The 24,740-nt window shown below is 39.4% G+C and overlaps 1 protein-coding gene across 1 annotated transcript in view; it reads right to left on the bottom strand.

The window, feature by feature from the left end:
• Positions 1-21,763, bottom strand: part of FSIP2 (fibrous sheath interacting protein 2) — an 83,750-nt gene extending 61,987 nt beyond the window's left edge. Inside the window, exons 1-9 of the mRNA XM_045296519.1 lie at positions 21,668-21,763; positions 21,039-21,164; positions 18,001-18,162; positions 17,243-17,332; positions 15,408-15,547; positions 11,363-11,504; positions 10,828-10,938; positions 5,146-5,269; positions 2,801-2,872 (exon numbers count right to left, since the gene is read on the bottom strand). Of these exons, the coding sequence (XP_045152454.1) occupies positions 2,801-2,872; positions 5,146-5,269; positions 10,828-10,938; positions 11,363-11,504; positions 15,408-15,547; positions 17,243-17,332; positions 18,001-18,162; positions 21,039-21,164; positions 21,668-21,763 (1,063 nt within the window). The remainder of the gene's footprint in view (positions 1-2,800; positions 2,873-5,145; positions 5,270-10,827; positions 10,939-11,362; positions 11,505-15,407; positions 15,548-17,242; positions 17,333-18,000; positions 18,163-21,038; positions 21,165-21,667) is intronic.
• Between the last annotated feature and the right edge of the window lie 2,977 nt (positions 21,764-24,740).

The raw sequence follows: 24,740 nt of genomic DNA, 5'->3' as shown, positions 1-24,740 counted from the left end.
GACTGAGGAGGAGCTGGTTTCTTGGAGAGGAGTCCACCGCGGGGATGTGAGTCAGGTGAAAACCGTCAGCCTTTGGGATCTTCATTTGCTCGTGGGACAAGACTCAAGGTAAGGAGTAAACAGCTGCAAACATTTGCTGATGATTGGAACATGGAATGTGCGATGGATAGGTCTATGATAATTGAAAGTGTCAAAAATGGCATGGAATGTGCAAAGATTAATAGCCTAAGCATTAGTGAGCAAAAATGGATAAGTATTGGTCATTTTGAATCAGAAAATCATATGATTTACTTTGCTGGGAACAGCATAAGTAAGGGGAATGGCTTTGTACTCATAATCAAAAAGGCTTTAAAAATCAATCAAAGTACAATCCTGTGATAGGATTATCTCTATTGCATGCAATCAAGATTCACTGATAATTATTGCTGATAGGAATGCAAGAGTTAGGAAAAAGGAAGGAACAGTAGTTGAAAAATATGGGCTTGGTGATAGAAAGAAAGCTGGAGATCGCATGATAGAATTTTGCAAGCGGAACCACCCAAAGGCAACTGTACTCATGGACTTATCTAGATGGACACACAGAGATAAAATTGACCACATCTCTTGGAAGAGATGGGGAAATTCAATATCATCAGCTAAAACCAGGCCAGGGGCTGACTGCAGACCAGCGCATCCCCTGTTCAGATGTAAGTTCAGTTTGAAGCTGAAGAAAATGAAGACAAATCCAGAAGAGCCAAAACATGACCTTGGGTCTAGCTCCTCTCAATGTCAAGAACATCTCAAGAACGGACTTGATGCATTGAACACTAATGAGAGAAGACCTGATGAACTTTGGGAGGACATTACAAACATCATTCATGAAGATAGACAAAAGGGCCCTAAAAACACAGGAAATAAAGAAAAGATGAAAGTGGATGTCAGAAGAGACTCTAAAATGCAATCGTATATTCCCCAAACCAAATGGAAGAAATGATGAAGTCAAAGAGCTGAATATTTCAAAGGGAAATTTCAAAGGGTAGCTCAAGAAGGCAGAATATTATACTTAAATGTGCAGAGACCTAGAGTTAGAAAACCAAAAAGGAGGAATACACTCAGCATGTCTTTAGCTGAAAATACAGAAGAAAAAAAGTAAGCCTCAAGTTGAAATATTGAAAAATACTATGGGCAAACCATTGATGTTTAGGCCGAATTCAGGTGAGGATATGGAACGGAGGATATCATTGCTGATGTCAGATGGATATTGGCTGAAATCAGAGAATACCTCAGGATGTTAACTTGTGCTTTATTGACTATAATAAGGCATTCAGCTGTGTGATCATAACAAATTATGTAAAACCTTGGGAATAAAGAGAATTCCAGAAAATGTATTTGAGCTTATGTGGAGCTTGCTCAAGAGGTAGTTTGGGGAACAGGACAAGTAAATATTGCATAATTTAAAATAAAGAAAGGTGTGCATCAGGGTTGTATCCACTGACCATATTTATTCAAACTGTATGCTGAACATATAATCAGATATACTTGACGATAAGAAGAAGAATGTGGCATCAGGTTTAAAGGAAGGCTTCTTAAAAGTTGTCAAGAACTTCATCTTGCTTGAATCCACAGTCAATGTTCATAGGAACACTAATCAAGGAATCAAATGCCACGTGTTAGTGGGAAAATCTGCTGCCACAGACCTCTTTAAAGTGTTGAACAGCAAGCCCCTCTGAGGACTACTAGGCCCTGATCCAAATCTCGATACTTTCAATCACTTCATATGCATGTAAAAGTTGGACATTGAATAAGGACAACTGAAAAAGAGTTGATGGACGTGAATTATGGTGCTGGTGATGAATATTGAAAATACAATGGACTGTCAAAAGGACAAAAATGTATTGTCTTGGAAGAAGTATAATCAGAATGACCCTTTGAAGCTAGGATGGTGAGACTCTGACCCAAGTAGTTTGTACACATCATCAGGAGAGACCACATCCTGGAAATGGGCCTTGTGCTTAGTACAGTAGGAGGTCATCAAAAAAGAGGAAGACCTTCAAGGAAACAGATCGACACAGAAGCTTCCCCAAAGGGCTCAAACATAACAGCAATGGTACAGATGGTGCAGGACCAGGTATCCCTGTGTCTCTCCAGTTATTTTAACTCAAGACTAAGCCAAATGACATACACATGGAGTATGCAATTTTGGACTTGATTTTCTTTAGATTTCAGCTGACAAAAACCAAGAGATCAAACTTTTCTACTTTAATTTTTTTTTGCTGAAAATTTTACAGTGAGAGAAAGTTCACATTGTTTTATATATGATTATACTATTAGTGCATCATTTCAAAATGCTTCTGCTCTCATTTCAAGTAAAGCCTAACCTGGTGAGCTCTAATATATAGCACGGAGTGGTAGAATATGAGACACACAACTTTTTAGTAGGTTCCACAGTGGCTTTGGGGTTTATGTATTTAATTTCTAATCCATTTCAGAGTTTTATAAAATCACAATGAGCATTAAATGAGAGGAGATGGATTACAATTTGTCACACTTCATGTATATTGTGCATTTAACAGCAACATCCATTCATCTAATTTTTCTAAAACATTGTATAATGTCAAGTTAAAAAAAACTAGGTAATAACTATGGAGTTGTTTTCAGAAGACAATAGCAGCTGTATCATTGCTGGTAAACATCATGCAAAATCTGTCATTTGACAAAAGAGAACAGAGGATTTATCTGTATTGGAAGCAAAGCAAGGCATCACCAAACTCAGTGTTTCCTCGATTACTATTTAATATTTCTTAGTACAGGATGTAATTACCATTTGCTCCATTAGGTCCGGAAAACACTGACTTTCCATCACCATTATTCTTCTTTTTGTGTGAGAAAGAAGCTGAAAGAAGCACAATGTTTATTTTTAATAATTATGATGACATTTACCCATGTAGACTCTATTTATTCATCTCTGCTTGACAGCAGGTGAACTAATCTATATGTGAGGTTGTGAGGAGGATTTGGAGAGAATAAGAGATATGCAGTCAGAGAAAGGGAAATTACTCTTGAAATAGGGTCCCTGCAAGTCAAAAATCATAGTCGGAGGGTCAGCATTTTTTTCCAAAAGAAGTGACAAGCTGTGTGCCGCACATGCCATTGCTCCTCTGTTGGCATAGACACTGGCATGTTGACTGACTACAGACTCACCAGCCCCAAATGACGAGGACCATTGCAGGGTGTGCCTTATGGCGAGGACTAAACAACTATATACACATAGCTCTCTTTTGAGACTTCTTTCACCTTGCTATGAAAATTAAGTACATTTATAACCACTTCTTACACCCCCTCCAAAAAATAATAATTTGAGGTAGCAACTGTTTAAAATGTGTACTTGGAACATTTGTCCACTTAGATGTGAAAGTTACCACTAGAAAATGGAGGGATGTATATAATTGCTAAAGTGATGGTTTTGTCTGAGGACTGGAATTGCTGCATCATTACCTCAATACACTGGAAAATGGGAGTTTACAAAGCAGCAGACAACTTGGTACAAAAAAATATGCAGTGTATTAAGCATGGTAGAGTCCTCTATGTGTTCAAACACATCCAATTATGGTTATAAAATTTTTTTTAAAACACCTAAAACCAAATAAACTTCATGATGAGTCATGTGAAGTGCAGCTTTAAAGGTTACAGAATTAGATGAATATGGTGAGCAGATTATTCTGTGTCTAGGAAATGGTGAAAGACACACAGAAATAAGAAAGGTTAAAGAAAAAAGAAATAAGAAAGGTAAATTCTTTCTTAGGAATGATCAACAGTCCAGTTTGGACAACTAAATAAACTTAATGCTTAATCGATGCTACTAATTGTTAGACTCTTTGTAGAAATTATCTAGAACTATTATCTTCCCTTTCAGATGAACAAAACAGTGACTCAGGGAGGACAAGATCTCTGTGTAAGGTCCTGGTGCTGGTAGTTGTCAGTCTGAGATGCACAGCAGAATGAGCACCACCCGGCCCTGCGCCATCCGCCCAGTGGCCTTATGCTTGAGCCCACTGCTGCAGCCGGTGGTCCATCTCACTGAGTGCCTCCCTTTTTTGTTGCCAAGTGCGAGGCCCTGCTCCAGGGCTGGCTCTTTCCTGAGAGCATGTCCAAAGTGCATTAGATGAAGTCCCCCCATCGTTGCTGCTAAGGAGCACTCAGGTTGTACTTCGAAGATAAAAATCACGTTGTTAATAGTAAAGCAGGATTTGCACTTCAGAACTGTGTTTCCAGAGCCGATGCACATCAACCTGCAACCTCTTTAGGGGTGTAGTTTGAAAGCTAGATATGAGGTAGTTCCTTTTATTAGCTAAAGGGAATCTTTAAGCTTGTTTGGCAGAGGGGGAAAAAACCCATCAGAACTAAGCTTTAAGTGTAATTGAGTAGTGATGTGCAAATGAGATTTGAGGTAATGAGTAATAATAACCAGGGGATACTAGTTAGGAATTTACTAGAATGACCCAAAGATGATCTGGTCTAGAAACAGGCCTAATGAGACATCTATGGTAAACACACTACAGCTGCAAGAAAGGTGATAATATTTTTTCTGATATTACATAGTCAGAAATAGATTTTTCAAAAAACTATAATCTGTACATTCTGGCTGTAAAAATTCCACTGGTATCAGGGCTGGGAGAGCTCCATGGTCTTCTAAGGCTACCGCACAAGTGTTTACATTATTGCTTTTTTTTCCTTCCCCCCTTGCTTTGCCTTTCTCTACAATCTTCCATTCCTTCTTCTCGTTCCTTTTTTCAAGTTCCGCTTATGTGTATTGATTATAAATAAAGGATATGTATATTAGTATATAATAACAATTGTCTTATACATACTTCTTAAAGTTTCCATGGGGAGGAGGGTTGAGGATTATTTTAAGTACAGGAAAGTTGGTTAGAACTGTACTACATACAAGCGTGTCCACTGAGTCAATTTATATTATTTCAGTTTGTTAGTATATTTACAAATATGTCTATTTTCAACTTAAGCTATAGTGAGAAATGCCTAGCATAACTCCTGGCACAAACAAGGTAGCAGACATTAAGCAAAGAAAGGAGTTTTATAAATCCACTACCATATAAATACTGAAATAAGTATCTTCTTCCTTCAATTTATTGTTTTTGATATTCTTACCTTCATAATGTGTCCCATCTTGTCCTCTGTCGACTGTATTTTTTTCTATATCCTCTCTTCTATGTTCAAGCTCCTGAATTTTCTGTAAATGATGAGCCATTTTTTTCTCTAGAAGGGCTTGTTTCTGAAATATTTTAGAGTTTTAGAAAAGATATTGGTTATTCCCAACTCTCTGCTTAGAAATGCAAAGCGTATTTAAAATATGACAGTATGTTTAAAGTGAAAAAACACTGGAAATCAGTCGTGTATGTAAGATAACACTAAATACATTTTGATGTGGTGATAGTCAGGGGTAAACTTTCATTTGTGGTCAACCAAGAAGACCCTACCTAACACTTAGATGTAACTGATGTCACTAAACAATTGGTTCCATTTCAGATGTGATAATGCATCTTAATACGTGGCTATTCGAGGGAGTTTAGGCAATTCCTCAATTACCTTTAATTGTAGGATTCCTCAGTGACAATAATTAGTTAATCAAGTCTCCCGTGAAGCATAACATTTATTAAATATGACTTTCTTTTGTAAATTTCTATATATCTGTCTTAACAGGACAGAATTACACCGAAAAAGCAAACAAGCAATAAACAAAACCAGGGTTGCTCAGAGAAGTCCGTAGTGTAGTTGCTACAGCCAGGAGCAGCACATTAATAGGAAGATTCCTAGGGCCCAAAAGAAAACTGGTCTAAAGGCAAAATAATTCATACATAAAAAGCTGAAAGAATGTATCACAAGCAGAGCTATAAGCAAGAAATACTCTTAAAGGAAACTCTTCAGATAGGAAAATGTATGCCAGAAATGTGGTTCAACAAAAATAAATGAAGAGCATTGGAAATGGTAACTTTAAAATCAAATTCATATAACAATTTTCCGTACTATTTAAATCTCTTTAAAATATGAATGTTTTAAAAGATTTGATAATGCATCGAAAGAGCACCAGTGGGCTAGTGGTTACTTATTGGGCTGCAGTCTAAAAGGTCAGCAGTTCGAAACCAATAGCAGCTCCATGGAAGAAAGACAGGGCTTTCTACTCCCATAAACAGTTACAGTCTCAGAAATGCACAGCGACTTATCGTCCTGTACGGTCAATATGATTCAGTATTGAGTTTATATCAGTGTTTGTTTTTGTTTGTTTGGAGATACGTAAATAGACTTCTAGGAAAATGGCAAACTAGGCAGACACATTACAAAAACCATTCTACAACAAAAACAAGAAATACCAAAGATAATCATGGAATGCTGAATAGAAAATGTATTGAATATGAATGAGGAAAAGAAGCTGAACCAAAACAATGAGAGAGCAGGCAGCTGGGTGAACAGCTTGCTGGATGAACACTGTCTAGCCATCGTAAAATTTTATAAGGAGCATTTGTCAAGACAGAGGTTTGGCATACTTATGGCTGGAAACAAGAAACTTTGTTCCTCACAACTTCCTGTTGACCAGAAAGGTGGCCAGCCTCACCCTTCCTGCTCGGCAGTCCGGCTTGGCCTGAGGTTGAAGCTGCACTTAGGTGGATCAGATTCCGGGTGCATCACCCACGAGTAAAATGCTATGTGGATCCCACTTCATTAGACCAGCAGAACCCACAGCCTAATTCCTCGGCCACGCCTTTGTGGGCACTAACTCCTTCCATAGTCTGCTGCCTATAGACCCAGAAGAATTCTTCTGGGCATAAGAACACCGACATCAGTCAGCACCAGCTGAGCCAGCATGAACTATTTCTGGATGAGGCTTCCTGACCCCAGAGAGCGGATAGGCCTGCCGAAACTGCACTGAGGACCGGCATCCCACACCAGAAGATGCTAACTCTGCCCCTCACAGTTTTCACCTTTATTATTTTTTTGTTGTTTTTCATTTCCATGCCTTTGTTTTTAATCTTTTCTATCCTTTTACCTTCAATTTTTCCTTTCCTTTTTCTTCTTCCTCTTCCCCAATTTCGCTAATTATATTCTTTTCTTTCCTTGATTTCATTTTTCTTTCCTTCTTTCTCTTTTTATTATTAATGACTTTCTGGCTGTTATTTACATACTTTTCTATGCTGCATTTTTAAAAATTATTTTCATGTGTGATTTTTTCTTCTTTGTTTCCTCTTTTTGGTTGTTGCTGTTTTCTTGTCCCATTTTATACCCATAGCCCTAGCAAATTTACCTATTTGTTTTTATTTAAAGATAATTTTATCAGAGGCTCTTAAAACTCTTATTGCAATCCACACATCAATGGTATCAGGCATGTTTGTACATAGGCTGCCATCCTTCCTTTCTAGACATTTCCTTCTATTGAGCCCTTGGTATCAGCTCCTCTTTTTTTTACCTCCCTTGCCCTCCCCCTTGTGGCCCCTTAATAGATTATAACTTATTATTATTTTCATATCTCACACTGACCGCTGTCTCCCTTCCCCTGTGGTTTCTGTTGTTCTTCCCCCTGGAGGGAGGTGTGTGGTTATATGTCCATCATTGCATCCGTTCTCCCTTTCTCCCCTTATCTCCCCACCTTCCCCTACCCTTCTGGTATCGCTATACTGGTTCCTATTCCTGGATTCCATGTGTCCTGAGTTACTGTCTCTTATCTGTATCTGTGTACATGCTCCAGTCTAGTCCGAAGTGAGAAGCAGCACTGGGGTCATGATAGTGGGGGGTGAGAGAGCCTCAAGGAACCAGAGGGATACTGTGTGTTTCATCAGTTCTTTACTGTGCCCTATTTGACTCATTCCTTCCCCGTGAGCCCTCTGTGGAGGGATGTTCCATTGTCTATAGATGGACTTTGTGTTTCTGCTCTGACCCCCTTCATTCAATATGTTTTTATTTGTTTGTTTGCTATGGGTCTTGTGATGTGTGTTACCTGATCCCGATGACCCCTAATGATTGCACTGGCTGGTGTGTTTCTTCCATGCACATATACTTATAGGTTAAGTATTAAGGCAGCAGACAGACCATACCAAAAAGAACTAGTAGTCAATCAACCATTTTGAGAGATAGCTTATGATCAAGAACCAATGGTGGTGAAGGAAGAAGTCCAAGCTGAACAGAAAGCATTGGCTATAAACAAGGCTTCAAGGAATTGAAGGAATACCAAATGAAATGTTTCAAGAGGCTGCTGAAGCCCTGATGTACTCACTACTCTATGGCAAGGAATTTGGAAGATAGCCACCTCATTTATTGACCAGAAGAAATCTATATTTGTATCCATTCCAAACAAAGGTTATCCAACAGAATTTGATTAGAACAATATAATATCATTCATATTACATACACATAAAATGTTGCTGACATCATCCAATATTGCTTGTAGTAGTGCATTGACAGGGAACTGTCTGAGGTATAGTCTGGATTCAGAAGAAGATATGGAACAAAGCATCAGATGGATCTTGAGGAATATATTTACTTGTGTTTCGTTGACTATGCCAAGGCATTCCACTGTGTGGATCATAAAAACTATGGAAAACTGTGTGAAGAATGGGAATTCTGGAGCGCTTTATTGTGCTCATTTGGAACTTGTTTATGGATCAAGAGGCAGATATACAGACAGAACAGGGGGGGTATTTCATGGCTTACAATCAATAAAGATCTGTGTATCCTGTCATCATAATTATTCAATATGAATGCTGAGCAAATAACTAAGAAGAGGGATTATATATAGAAGAATGTGACATCAGGATTGGAGGAAGACTTATTAACAACCTGCCATATGTAGGTGACACAACCTTGGTTGCTGAAAGGAAGGCAGATTTGAAGCACTTGCTGATGAAGATAAGGGATTGGAGCCTTCAGTATTTATTACTATTCGGGGTAAAAAACAACAACAACCCCAAATCTTCACAACTGTACCAGTAGGTAACATCTCTATAAATGGAGAAAAGGTTTAAGTTTTCAAAGATTTCATCTTGCTTTGATCCACAATCAATGCTCATGGAAGCAACAGCCAAGAGATCAAATAAGGCATTACAATGGGCATTTCTGCAGAAGACCTCCCTAAGTGTTGAAAAGAAAGGATGTTTGACAATTCATGAATCACTTCCTTTGGCCATGTGATCAGGGGAGATGAATCTCCGGAGGAGGACACTGTGCTAAAGAAAGCAGAGGGACAGTGAAAAAGAGGAAGACCCTCAACAAGACGGATGCTCCAGTGGCTGAAACAATGGCATCGACAGAGGAACAACTGTGTGAGAATGGTGCCAGACTGCGTGACGTTTTGTTCTGTGACAGACAGGGTCTCTGTGAAGTCAGAAGTCACTTGAAGATGCGTAACAACGGCTACAGAGTATAATGGACGACTGAACATTTTCCTCTTGAGAGCAGTAACTAAACAAGGATGTCTGCTTTGGGGACTTCTATTCTACATTATACAGGGGTGCTAGTCAGTGCAACCAGATAATGATCAGATATGTAAAATTTGTGAACCCTGTAAACAAAATTAAAAGTGATTACTAAAATGGAATCACATAATTTAAAGTGCAAATGTATATTATTCCAAATCTTCATAGAAAATATAAAAAACATTTTAGAAACATACCCAAATGTGTTGAAAGCAACTCAAAAGAAGATTCACAAATAAACAAGTTAGAAAATTTCATTATAAACATGAATTATTTTAATGTTTATGCTGATAACATGGATCAAGCATGAGGTGATATTACTAGGCCTACAATTAGTCACCATGTCTAATGAGCACCCCAGCCCTATACTTTGATTCGTGGCACAAGTGTCCATTAAAATTAAGTAGAGCTTCCTTGCATTGTAAACAACTTCGGCATCTTGATTTTCTTAGATAGCAAAGATTATCTTTGAAGACACCTATAGGAGCAATGCTAAGAACATGAAGACATTTCTAGGATATCCCCACTAGAAATGTGGTAAAAATAGTCTAAACATTAGAGAATGATAACTATTGTCTGTTACAGGAGAAAAATAAAAGATAAGCAAACATACTTTAAATTCAATATTTTAACAAAATTGTTATATAGTGATGCATGCATGACTTCATGTAAAAAGACCAACATATTTAGATGATAACAGATAGCATATTCTAAATATGTATACCTATGTGTATCTGTCAAAAATAAGCTGACTAAAATAATAATTTAGAATTGTAGACAATTGTTTATTCACATAGAAAGTTTTCAAAGATGTTTGGTAAGTGAAAAGCAGTCCACAAAACTGACTGTAGTGGCATTACTTATGTAGCCACATATTTATTGGAATAAGTATTATAAAACAGCAAGTGAGAGGTGTGTGTATACACACATGAACATTAAAAAGAATAGGCAGTAGTTGTCGTACCAATGATTCCTTTTTTCTTTACAGCAATTTAGATCTGAAACTATTTAATATTGTTAAAAGTTGACTTGTAGCGTATTGAATTTAGTCAGTCAGCTGGCAAGATATCATTATTTTACCAAGAATTTCTGGTTTTTAGGAAATTATTAATTAGTTGTGCTACTTTTCTTTCCTGTAGGAATTACAAACGAAAGTTAAAGTATACAAAGTCAAAAGTAGTTGTCTCAAATAGGATAGTGCTTTGCATGGTATTGTTACAGTTGCATATTTACAACTTCACCCTTTAGAGAACGCTTAGCAGTTGCAGCAGCTGACCCACAGCCACCTCACGAAGTGTGTTGGAAATCATGAAAAATGGAGAAAGTTCCTCTTCAAGCAGTTCAAGTTAGAGATCAAAGGCCACCTTACCTTCCTGTCACTCTCTTCTCGGCTTCTCCGCCTTTGCTCCTCGATTTTAGCTTCTCTTTTAGCGTCTTCTCCAATCTTCGTCAGCAGTAGCATCTCTTTTTCCTTCCATTCCTAGACAGTACAACATTACTGTATTCAGTGTGCATTTTCTTTCAAGATAGGTTTGTCATTTATCTACCACCAACAAACAAAATCGGATCAAGGCAAAGACCTAACAAAAATCAGGACAAGCTGACTTTGGAAAGGTAGGCACTGTGTTCAAAATGGGCTTTTCTCAATGCATTGCTACTGCTATTATTTTACTAAAGCTACATTTTACAACTTTAAGAGCAGAAATTGGTTCAGCTACATAGTTTCAACTACCAGTCCTGTTATTTAATACAACTTGTATAACTGTGATAAAAAAATGAATGAAGGTAAATTCTTTAGCCCTGAAATAACTTCAAGAAACTTCAAGGAGAACTGTAAATTATGGACAAGTGAAAACACTAATGAAAACATGTCCTCTTAATATTTTAAACTTGTGAACTCCGACCTCTTCAATTTTCCTCCGGAGATTAAGTTTGCGTCTCGCGTGCTCCCGTTGTCTTCTCTCTTCTTTGTCCCTTTGGAGCAGGCGTCGCTCCTCTGCTGTGCGCTCCAGTAGTTCCAACTCCTTCCTTATCATGTCCAGGTATCTGAGGAGAAGGCAAAATTAGCAAAGGAGAATCGGATGTTTTTCTTATCATTCCAGTAACGTCTTTGATATTCTTAAAAGACCTCTTTGCTTGTGATATTTTTAAAAATTTCTTATGCTACACACAGGAAAATCAGTTTTAAAAATCTGTCATATCTCTCTGTACTTTAAAGTTTAATTGGTTAACCAACTCATCAAATTTCTACTTATTAAACAGGTTATTAAGCTATTTAAGAAGGAAAAGGTGCTACTGAGTCAGTTGGACTCATCACGTCCCATCTCTGTTATTCATTTATCTGTTGTTATGGCCAAAGTAATGATAAAAAAGTATTTTACATAATAAATATCCATAACTGAGTAAAGATACTTATTATGTATCAAAATTCCAAAATACGTTTATATTTTATTGATCATGCCAGGGCGTTCCCATGTGTGGATCATAAACTATGGATAGCGTTAGGAGGAATGAGAGTCCCTGTATACTTCATTGTGTGCATGTGGGCCCTGTTCATAAGAGAAGCAGTCATATGAACAGAACAAGAGACGGCTGCATGGCTTAACATTTTGAAAGGTGTGTGTCTGGATTAAATCCTTCCATGAAACTTATTCAGTCTGTATGCTAAGCAAATAATCCCAGAAGCTGAACTATAGGAAGAACTTGGCATCAGGATTGCAGGAAGACTAATTAACAACTTGTGATAGGCCAGTGACATAACCTTGCTTGCTGAAAGTGAAAAGGACATTAGGATCAAGGGTTTATCCTTTCGGAATGGAATATAACTCAAGAAAAAGAGAACCCAGTGCCTCCAAACAGGCCCAAAGGACAACATCCTGATAAGCAGAGAAAAAATGAAAGTTGTCAAAGATTTTATTTTGTCTGTATCCATAATCATTGTTATGAGAACAGTAATCAACCACATACCGCATTGGGTAAATCTGCTGCACAAGACCTCTTTTTAAAGTGTTGAAGGTCAAGGATGGCACTTTGAAGCTCAAGGTGAGCCTGATCTAAACCATGGTATTTTCACTAGCCACATATGTATATTAAAGTTGGACAATGAATAAGGAAGATCAAAGCAGCAATGACATATTTGAATTAGGGTGTTGGCAAAAAATATTGATATTACCATGGACTGCCAGAAGAGAAAGCAAATCTCTTTTGGAAGAAATAGATATAGGACTTCTCTTTAGAAGCCAGGGACAAGGGAAAATAAGTGAACCCTAAACAATGGAGAGAAGGTGACAGGATGCCTAGTGGGCCTTAATCAAGGGCAATGTAGCAGCGAGGAATTACTAAACCAGAATGAAGGCTGAATGTGATGGTGGGACAAGAAGAAAGTAAAAAGAAATAGAGGAAAGAACCAGGAGGCAAAGGACATTTATAGAGGACTAAATACAGGCATGTACATATGTAGATAAATATATAATGAGAAAGGAATAGAACTATGTACTCATATCTATATGTTAAGAATTAAGGTTGCAGATGGACATTGGGCCTCGACTCAAGTACTCCCTTAAAATAAGAACACTTTGTTCTAACAATCCAGTATTCTGTGATGCTCACCTTCCCAATACAGTCACTGAAGAGAAAATGGGTGCATAAGCAAATGTGGTGAAGAAACCTGATGGTGCCACGCTATCAAAAGATATAGCATATGGAATCTTAAAGGCTTGAATATAAACAAGCGGCCATCTAGCTCAGAAGCAACAAAACCCACGTAGAAGAAGCACACCAGCCTGTGTGATCATGAGGTGTTGATGGGATCAGATAACAGTCATCTAAGACCCAGAACAAAACCATACCCAAGGTGAATGGTGGGGGCGGGGAGGGGCTAGGGGCTAGGAGTGGAGACCCAATGCCATCTGTAGATAATTGGACATCCCCTCACAGAGGGGACACAGGGAAGAGATGAGCCAGTCAGGTACAGTATAGCACCGATGAAACACACAACTTTCCTCTACTTCTTTGGTGCTAACTTCCCTCCACTATCATGTCCTCAATTCTCTCTTACAAATCAGATTGGACCAGAGCAGGTACACTGCTACAAACAAGAGCCTGAAACACAGGGAATCCAGGATAGATAAACCCCTCAGGGCCAACAAGGAAAATAGAGATACCAGGAGGATTAGGGCATGGTGTGGGCGAGGGGGAGAAAGTGGGAACTGATCACAAGGATCAAACCATAACTTCCTCCCAAGGGGACGAATAATGGAAAAGCGGGTTAGGGGCAATAGAGGATGATGTAAGATATGGAAATAATATATAACTTATCAAGGGTTCATGAGGGAGGGTGGGTGGGGGAGGGAGGGGGCAGAAATGGGGAGCTGATATCGGGCTCAAGTGGGAAGAGAATGCTTTGAAAATTTTAATGGCGGCATATGTGCAAATGTGCTTGACACACTGGATGAATGTATGGATTGTGATAAGAGGTGTAAAAGCCCCCAATACAAGTATTGAAGAAGCAGCAGCAGCAGCAGCAGCAACCAGGGTCGTTAGACTTTGTCTCAGCTACTTTGAACATGTTTTCAGAAAAGATCAGTCCCTGGAAAAGGACAATTAGAAGGCCAATAAAAAATGATGAAGACTGTGAAGGAAACGGATTGACCCAGTGGCTACAAACATCAGCGACTCAAACTTGGGAAACATGATGAAGACAGTTCAGGGCTGAACCATGTTTCGTTCTACTGTACATAAGATCGCTGTGAGTTGGAACGGACTCAAAGACATCAAGAACAACAACTTAACTCAGTGGGTTTAGGAATAGTTATCAAAAGCAAAAACAAAGTAAACGGATGACTTCAAATATAAAATGCACATACAACATGCACAAAAAACAAACTGAAAATTTCTAAGAGGCATTTGAATGATGCTGTTGGCTAAGAATATTGAAAATACCACAGACTGCCAAAGAACAAATGGATCTGTCTGGGAAGAAGGACAAGTGGAATGCTCCTTAGAAACGAGGATGGCCGGCCTTGTCTCACTTACTTTGGACGTGCTCTCAGGAGAGATAGGTCCCCAGAGAAGGACATGATGCTTCAGAAAGTGGCGGGGCAGTGAAAAAGAGCAAAACCTTAAAAAAGGTGGATTGACGGGTGGCTGCAACAATGGACTCAAACATAAGAACAAGTGTGAGGATGCCACAGGACTGGGCGGGGTTTTGTTCTCTTGTGATATTCTTTTGTGGTTGCTTAGAGAAGGATCTGAATCAACCACACCTCACAACAACAGTGACAAAGTTAGCTACTGCGCTTCTCTGTACTTTAGAAATTCTAGCCACCTCTGCCATCTATGTCTAAATCTCTTGTGGGTAAGTGTAGATTATAACATTATAGTAACGAAGCCTTATCCTTCGCCACCTATCAACAACCTTTTAATTTCTTAAGAAATTAGCTTGATTACAAACATGCTCAAGGATCTCAGTTCTTGGAGACAAGACAGTTTACACTTGCACAAGCTAAAGCTGTATCAGATAATTTTTTCTGACCTCACACTAAACTAACTTCCTCAAATTTAATACCGTCAGACCTTAAAGATTAAAAACAAAAACAAAACTCTGCTTTTCTTGAGGCATGTGCTAAAGACACTTCCCTACCTTTTCTCCTGTGGGAAAAATGCCTTCCATCTGATTTTTCCCTCAGTCGTTAATTTGACGTACCTCTTGAGTTCCCAAAGGCCTTGACATCTGTGGTAAAAACTGCCCTTTCTATATTTATCAACAAAGCTTCACTTTCTTTATCTACTGGCTTCCCCTCCTTCAGCTCTCCACTTTGAGATAGAAGGATATAAGGGAATAAATAGTGCCTTGTACTCTTTGAATCTGGTTTTCCACTTTTTCTTGTATTTCCCTAACAGATTTGGTTTGCAGGACATGCATAAAAGACACATTGGCATTGATCTTACCTGTGCCTTATTAATCGCTCGTGGTCCTTAAAAGAATAGGCTCTTTCCTGTAGCAGCCAGTTTTGGAACTGTTCAGCATGACAGCATTCAGAGAGGTGACAATTTTCCTGCAGTTTATTTAGTCGTTTTGTAAGCATTTTCTAATAAGAAATAAAAAATACATGTGTATGTCTGTATATCTTTTTAAAAGAAAATAAGAAAAAGAAAAAGTGTCTTTGATATGCCCTTTTTATATTTAGAGTTTAACAAAATTCAAATAATCTATAAATGATTATTTCTGTTAAACTGTCTTTAAGTTTATTTGTAATCAATTCCAGACCAATTAGACTCAGATTAATAGTTCTTTCTTTGAAAATAAAAATTACTTAGTTTACCTTTCTAGCCATTCTGGAGAAACAAAATATAGGATAAATGGAAGAGAAAAATCTTAAGTATAGACCAGGGTAAATTTGGGATGTGTAGAATATTTTTAAAGTATAGTACAGACAAAGAGTGAAAGATGGTGTCTTAGACAGACATGCTACATTGACGTCCCCCTCTTCAACAAAGATGGACAGAAACTAGATGAGGAAGACAAAGAGGAATGAACAGTAGGTGAGTTGAACCTGAACAGAGAGAATTTGAGGGTGGAGCAGTGAATTCAGCTAAAGTGAGGAATGATTCCTGGATTACCTGAATAGGAGAGAGGCGAGTCACCCTGGTGCCCCACAACAGCCACCAAGTGAACAGAGGAACGCTAGGAGTTCAATGTAATCCACCCAGATGATGGGTGCACCCCTCCCACCACAGACCAGGTTTGTTTGTAGGCACGAAAGGCAAGGCAAATCTGAGGAGACCGCAGTACAGCACAGAAGGCAAATGTAAAACAGGCTGACTCAGACCATATTTTCAGTGATGCCTTCCGGCCCCAAGGGGGATATGACCCATAGGCTCTCCTTTAATGCACCCAAACCAAGGTGGTTTCCACCAGATGGCCATAGCTTCCCCATGGTTCCAGGGAAGTGAAGGAAGGGCAGCAATAGCCTGGAGCTAAAGAGGAAAGACCGCCCCCATCCCTTGCTTTTCATCTTGCTTTGCCCCCTTCATCTTGATTTTTCCTCCTTCTGTAAATTTCCCCCTTTCTTCCCTTGTCTGGCCGGCACATACAGAAACAATTGTAAGAGATGTAGCTATTCGTGGAGTTCCTTGGTTAGTCCTCAATTTACTGAGGTTCCAGCTGAAAATCTTGCTGTCACAGTAGACTTTCCCCATTCATCCCAGCTCATGTAGAAATACATCTGAGTAACTATTTATTGACTGAATTAGGCCAGTTATCATTAGCATGTTAATAGATGACCTGGTCCCATTTCTCTTCTCGGTTCAACATAATGACCTCTAAAGAGCCCTGGCAGTGCTGTGAGCCGGGCATTGGGTTGTTAAGAACAGATTTGGTGTTTCAAACCGATCAGCCACTTTGAGGAAGATGATGTGCCTGTCTGTGACTGTAAAAATTACATTCTGGGAGACCCTATAGAGAGTCACTAAGAGTCAGAACCAATGATGGCAGTGATTTTTGCTTTAGAAATAACCCTTGGAGAGCAGTCAATTAAGTGGTGAGCTGCTCAATGCAAGGCTGATGGTTCAAACCTAACAGCCACTCTGCAAGTAAAAGACCAAGTATTAAGTGTTTAATTGTTCTATTAAAGCTTATATCCTTGAAAGCCCTATAGTTCTCTGTTCTATAAGGTCAAGATGAGTTGGAATGTGCTCAGTTACATTCCAACTAAATTGAAGTAAATAGCGTTTATTCTTGCTCTAAAATTGAAAAGAAAAGAAATCTTAAATATTTAACTTACTTGCTCTCTAGAATAGTTTCTTTCAAAGTCTAATTTTAAACTGGTAAGATATTGCCTATACTTATTCCATTCCTTCAAGGAACATACAATCTAAAACAAAACAAAAATGCATGAATGGACATCTTTAAACATTATTGAAATTACTTCCCAATAGAAAAATGGAAAAATTTTGATGTTCATTTGGTATGAAAAGTAATAACACATTTTGATAACAATTTCTAAGCAATATCTATATAAAACTTAATCAGAAGGAATTTTCTATCTTGATAGTAATCCTTAATTAATATGGCTTATACCATACTAAGGGATTTCATAAGCAGAAATTGGTACTAAAATAAAATATTAATGCAATAATAATACTTAATCCCCCAAAGTGTGTATTATATCACATTGCATATTTTGCTAGGTTTCCATTTTGCCTCAATTTAAAAAAATTGGATATAAACTTTGATGTATGTGTGTCCCCACTAGAGACAGAAAAAGAAGTGTATGATATAGCTGGAAAGATTATTATATAATCTTTAAATATTCATTATATAATCATCTAACATTATCAAAGAGAAAGTAGTTTCATTCAGAAATGAGTTGCCTAATTTCCTTGACCCAGACACTAATTACTTTTTGGAATTTCCATTTAAATATTCTCCCATGACCAACTCAAAGGTGAGAGAGACATTGCCCCTGGTGAGGTACAGAGGCAAGTTTACATGGATTCTTGACGGTTTGCACTGATTAGCAAGAAGTCATTTTCAACCTACTTTATTATTGCTGGTGATATAGCCACCTTTCTTCAGCCTCCTCAGGATATCTTTTCGTTTGTAGTATTCCCTTAAATGTGGATCATGGAGATTTTTATACTGGTTTTCCAAAAGTCGACAATAAGGATCTGTCAGGTTAAAATCATAAGAAGGTCGAAAAAGCTGCAAAAATGTAAAAAAATATATATAAATACACAATTATTTCTGATTTTTAAATACCACTCATTGAAGTGACTCGAATGTTCATTAAAAATAAAGCATTCGAGGAGAGTTTGAACTAACAACATAAAGATATCAGTTGAACAAAGTGAACTGTCTCTTTCCCTGTATCGCCCTTATTTGGAAGACCCAACCTTACTCAATTAATTCCTTACTTGATCCTCATTATCCCCTGGCTAGAAATAATAAAGGAACAGAAGAAGGTATAACTTTTTGAAGATAGAGAACCAATGCTAGGTAGAACTGGATCATGGTAGTGCGGGGAGGTAGCATTCAGGAAACAGAGGAATGATGTGTGTTTTGTCAGTGCAAAGTGAGTTTTTATAATGTGAAGTTTTGTCCATTTCTCAAAAGAAAGATGATGATGATAAAGGTTTATGGGAATATCTCTGGGGGGAAAAAAGAGGGGGTGGGGGTGGGAGACAGGAGTAGCGATCCAAGTTGTCTTAATGTTGCTTTTGTATCCTTTCTTTTCAAGTTTGCTTAGCCAGTAAAAAAATTGAAATCTAAGTCCCAAACAATTTCAAAACAGGAACTGGCTCAGGTGAACTACAGTAGGAATAGGTGAGGATGTTTACAGCCATCTAACCCAACGTGTACGATCACACAACACTTCACACCAAACTAGACCTGCCTCCAGGTTCCAGTCTGTGGCTTTTGTATTCATTCTTGCTACAACCATAACCTCAGTCCAATTCCAGAACAGATATATTAGACTGTGTTGCAGGGCCCTTGCAAAGTAGATGCTTTGTATGTGAGCAAAGGGGCAGGTGATAAGATCCAGATAGGATCCCGCTTTTCCTTTTCCATATAAACATTTCCTTGGCAAATTTCTTAGAAACCAAAATCAAGATATCGATTATCAAAAATTTCTAGAGGAGCTAGAAAGATATTACATAGGGCAATGTCTTAATTTAGTGACAGATTGTATCATTCTACTACATAGAAAATCCTTGGCTTTCAAAAGAAAAACAATAAAAAGCATAAGGAGATAAGTAGTACATCATCTCTTTTAGATGTCCATTTTAGCTGTTTTGTTTTTCTTTTATAGATGTTGACTTTATGGTAAGACAGGCATAGTTTTCTCAAAATCAAACCTGAGCTACTGACCTTTTAACAAAGACACTCACTACACAGCCAAGTGTAGGCCTCTGTTGTTAATTAAAAAACTGGTTACCCTTAAAACAAACAAACAAACAACTAATCTTAAAACAGCAGCTGTAAAGTAGGACTTCATTGAGATTATGCTGAAAGAAAACAATCTCAAAAAGTCAGTCTTCAAGGAAATAGTGGGTTGTATTATGGTTAAAGGAATATATTTTTCAGCTTGGTTTAATGTAATGATTAGTAGAGAGAACATATAAAAAAGCAGTTCACACACAAATGTTTTACAGAGAAGAGAAAATCCCATTACAGCAAGCAATATATTTGAGGAACAGTCAAAATATGAATACATTTACACACTAAAAAGGAGCACAATCAATAGTAATGAACTAGCTTTCAAGCATGTTTTAGGAAAATGGTGTGGAGGTGTGACAGTAAATTGTGTAAGGCTGGTTAATTTTTAGTTAGCTTGCACTATTCTAATTATATTGGTTTTCAAAAAGAGAAACTGTATTTTAGCAGCAGCAAAACACATTTCAAGAAATGATATTTATCAGGCCAATCACATCTGATCCCATTTTGTACTCCTCTCTGATGACATCATAGAGAGCGTACGGAAGGGTAAAGGGATCCCTTAGAATTCTTTTTTTGTAGAAGTTGTGTGATTAAAGTAACTACTCCACCTCCTGTTGCCATTGAGTCGATCTCAACGTACAGCGGCTCTTTCGGACAGAGTACAACTGCCCCAGAGGGTTTCCAACGCTGTTCTCTTTGTAGAAGCTGTCTGCCACAGCTTTCTCCTGTGTAGGAGCAGTCAAGTGTTAACTTCAATCTACCCTAGCTGTTCATCAAGACAATGAAACCTCCGTCAGGACTGATCACTTAGCCAAAGAGGCTGGGGGCAAGTAGGTTGATGACTAAAATCATGAACAAGTTTGAGAGAAGTACTAGTACACATATAAACTACAGTACAACCTTGTGTGAACAAGTGTTGAGTGAGATGCTCCAAACTCAGAGTAAAGAGACTTAGGAAAGAGTTCACAGAGGGTCTTGAAGGGCAGGCCAAATCCATAGATGAAGAAGAAGAAAGGGTATGCCAAGGTTTGAGAGACAAAAGACATCCAGAAGTATCCCCCTGGTACATGCGGGTGGGTATTAAAGCCCAGAACCTCTGGGTTGGAGAGAAGACTGGATGGGGAAGTTGGAGCAATTTTAGAGGAAATCCAAAGGGGCAGAAAATGAAGTTCCCTAAAGCCTTAACTTTGTGTGTGAAATTGAATTTGGTTCAAAACCAAATCAGAACAAAATGTTTTGTAATGAGAGCTATTTTGGGTTGATATTGTGGCATAAGTAAATGCCAGCCACGACTGTTAACTTATCTTTCAATCAAACATATTTCTAAATAAATCGAAGTTCACTAAATGATATAAAGTTTGATTTAAAAAAAACATAACTTAGCTTTCTTAAATTATAAAATAAAAGACAAGACTGAAAGTGTGAACTTTCTGGCCCATGATTCTACCCATACCATACAAGATGAACACGTTGAAACGTGATTGCAATGCTGCTTTAGGTTAAATGTGGGTTTGCTTGTTTTCCAGTCACTATTAAACGCAAATTCCACTACAGGGTTTTTCACGATTTACCCTCTCAATTTCACAGCTATGAGAAGTAGGTCAAGAAAAGTGGGGTATGTTAATTAGACAGCCCTGTACCTTTTCACATAAACCCGTCGTATAGAATACAGTGTTGCTTCCTGGGATCACAGGCAACTTGACCCCCAGTGGGAGATCCAATAGCTGAGCAGCTCCGATCCCTGGCAAATGAGTTTTGTGCGCACCCTGTCAGATATAATGGGAGAGATTCTGTCATTTCTGAGGAATTACATTCGTTTAGGCCAATAGCAGTGTATTTATTCTCACTTCAAAGGGCTGATACCTTCCAATAAAACTCAAAACTCAACCTTCCAGGCCATGGGATCTATGCCCTTGGGGCTGTCTGAGCCTGGAATGGGTCAGGGGAGCAGAAGCCCAGCCTTTCCCTGCGCGGAGCTGCTGCTTCCTTGCCCATGGCATAACCACTTCACCACCAGGGCCCATTTCACCAAACCTAGCGGCAGAGACTCGGGATGGAAGGAGCCTGCCCTCTCTCCGGGGACACCTGGAGGTCTCCTGCTCCAGGGTGGCCACCAGCTCTTCCCTGGGCGGTCCAGAGCCAGTTCTAACTGTGCCGCCCGCGCCGCCGCTCGAGGGCGCGAGGATCCTGACGGTTGACACTGGTTCCCGTCTAAGGTGGGCTCCATCCCGCCCGCCTGGGCAGCGAGCCTCCCTGGGCTGCCACTCACGTCTCCGCACTGCTGGCTGTCTGCAGCTAGCATGGTGGCCGTCTTGTGGGCTGCGGTGTCTGCGACCTTGGAGCAAGAGCTGAGGTACAGCTCCATGACTGGCCCGGTCCCTCCAGCTCCGCGCCCCCAGGCCCCGTCCGCCAGCCCGGCCCGGGCCCAATGACCAGTGCCAGTGTGCTGTGCGCGCCGCGCCCTCTGCTGCGTTCCACCCGCTGCGTTCCACGTTCGGAAAGGTGGGGCTCCGGGGCCTGCGGTTGATCACCACGCAGTCCCCTCATTGGAGGCAGTCCGCGGTGGGGGCCTTCTTCCCCCTAGAAACTTCTATGCCTCCTTAAAACCCCATGGGATTGAGCTTGGTGGGTGAGAAGCAGTCTGATCCCTGTGGGTCTCTGAGGAAGGCGAATTCCCTTCACAGAGCAGCCATGGGTGGCTGTATGGAATTCTACGGCGGGAGACCTGGCTTTCTGACTTATCTTGAAGACACTGAGCGCAGTGGATCTGTTACAGGCTCGGTGGCTTCCTCCTGACCCCTCTCTTGCTTTCCTTTCTCCCTGTCTTTTCTCTGGACTGCTGCCGCCTCAGTGATGCCTTCCTTTCTCTCTCTCATTGCCCTCTTCCTCCTCTGCTTCAGCCGGATACAGTGCCCGCCGCCGCCGCCTCCTCCGGATCAAAAGGATAAAGCATGAAAAGGGCCCTGCCTTCAGAGAGCTCATTAGATTAAGTACTTTGAATGGAGACTGTCAGTAGTTTGGGTTTAACCCTCCAGATTCCTTGACCTTCTCGGTTATTTCTTGACCAGTTAGTAAATACATTTTCTGAGAATTTGCAAACTCCAGGTGCTATGTTAAGCACATCAGTTAATCATTATAATTCATCGCCCTCACTTCTGAGAAGCATTCCAACTGTACTTCTTCCAAGAAAAAAAATGGCAGTCCATGGTCCTTTCAGTATTCTTTGCCAGCACCATAATTCAATTGAATCGATTTATTCAATGCCCGGCTTTCATACGCCCATGAGGAAGTTGAAAATACCACGGCTTGGGTCAGGCACACCTTGGTTCTTAGAGTGGTATCTTTGCTCTTTAATCATGTAAAGAGGTCACCCGTGATAGAGTTGTTTAATGCCGTGGTTCTCAACCTGTGGGTCGCGACCCCTTGGGGGTCGAAGGACCCTCTCACGGGGATCGTCTGATTCATATCAGTAGCAAAATTACAATTGGGAAGTGGCAATGAAAATCATTTTTTGGTGGGGCGTCACCACAACATGAGGAACTATTCAAGGGACCCGGCTTTGGGAATGTTGAGAACCACTGGCTTAAGGCAATATACCATCTGATTTCTCGACTGTTGTTTCCAAAAATATTGATTGTGGATCTAAGCAAGATGTAATTTCTGGATGACGTCAGTCTTCTTTCTGTTGTTATCTACAGATCCAGCTTTGAGAAGTGTGGTTTTCTTTACCAGGAGCTGGAATCCATACTGGGGGCTGCCATCCTTGTGTTCAAAAGCAAGTCCTCCCCATTTTCATCCAGCCAGATTGTGTCATCTACATGTCTCTGCTTATTAATAACCTGCCTCTGATCATGCTCCTCTGATCCTTCTTCTTCATATAACCTCGCTTCTCTGATTGTTTGCCTAGCACAAAGATTGACTATATATGGTGAAAGGATACTATATATGGTGAAAAGATGCACACCTTTCTTGATTTTAAACCAGGCAGTTTTCCTTTGTCCTGTTTAAAGGACTTCCTTTTGATCCAATACTAAGTAATAGCAAATGCTATGGCAGAAGAGAAAGGCAATCTACAATTAGGTGAGACCAACACAATCGCTCTAAAAGAAGATGTGGATAGGTGCCCAAGAGTTATAGACAACAAAGGTAAATCCTGAATTATCAATAATAAGCATTAATCCACAAGTGGGTACATAAGCAGACTGGCAAAATGGACTTGTATTTGTAGGCAAAAGGGACTACAACCACTAACAAGTATATCTGTTATAAAGTATTTCTAAATATCTATCTGTATGTGCTAGAAATATGTCCACGTATATAGAGAAAATAAGGCACAAAAGTGTGCCAACTATTTAGTCTGAGGGGGATATTGGGTGTCAAGCTCAGTTAGCATATCAAAATCTACAAAGTTCTACCATCTACATTGGTGTGTAGTGGGAGTCTTTAAAACTTGAAGGAGGTCAGCCACAGTTCAACTATTAGTCTTTCCTCATCTAGAGCCAGGCAGCGTGAAAAAACCAAAGACACATAGGAAAAACCAGTCCAAAGGACAACTGGGTCATATGGACCTCCACATTCATGACCTTGAGACCGAAAAACTAGACAGTGCCTGGCTATCACTGCTGACCACTTTGAATGGGATCATACTAGGGAGTCCTCTACAGATTAAGAAAAAACATTGAGCACTCTCAAATTAATAATAAAGAAATAAATAACCAAATTTACTGATTGCTAGAGATTGGTTGAACCCATGAAACCTTCTTCAGGCCTGGAACTGAACTCACCTCTGTGCTCAACTTTCAAACCACAAGCAGCCTGTATGATGAACAGTACCATTGGGGAAAAATAAACTCAGGGCAATCAATCATACAACATCAAAAGAGCAGCAATGGTCCAGGAATAAATCTCAAAGGCAAAGATGATCGGAAGGACAATGGAAACAATAATCATAGGAAAGAAGTGAGAAGAGTGCTGTCACATTATTGAAGCTACAGTTAATACCATGAGCCCAAATATGTAAGGATTATTGAATGGAACGCCAACTTGTTCTGTGAACTTCCCCTCAAATCACACTAAGAAAGGTAAAAAGAAGCAAGCAACAACAACAAATAGCCTGTTGTGTTATTTGTGCTACAGCAGCATAATAAGCTAAGGCAATATGTGTATATGTGTATATATACAACTGTGTACATGTGTGTTTTTCCTCTAGTTTCCAAAGGTGACATCTTTGCCAATTATTTCACTACTGCATCCCAGTCCATTGCTATTGAAGTAATTTTGCGTCATAGTGACCTTCTAGGACAGAACGGAACTTCCTTACAGGGCTTCTGCCACTGTCATCT

This window comes from Echinops telfairi, unplaced genomic scaffold (genome assembly GCF_000313985.2).
Source record: "Echinops telfairi isolate 266 unplaced genomic scaffold, ASM31398v2 ScPeMD7_3;HRSCAF=10, whole genome shotgun sequence".
Classification (NCBI taxonomy): domain Eukaryota; kingdom Metazoa; phylum Chordata; class Mammalia; order Afrosoricida; family Tenrecidae; genus Echinops; species Echinops telfairi.
Note: the sequence above shows the minus strand (reverse complement) of the source record. Positions and strands in the feature narration are given on the sequence as shown.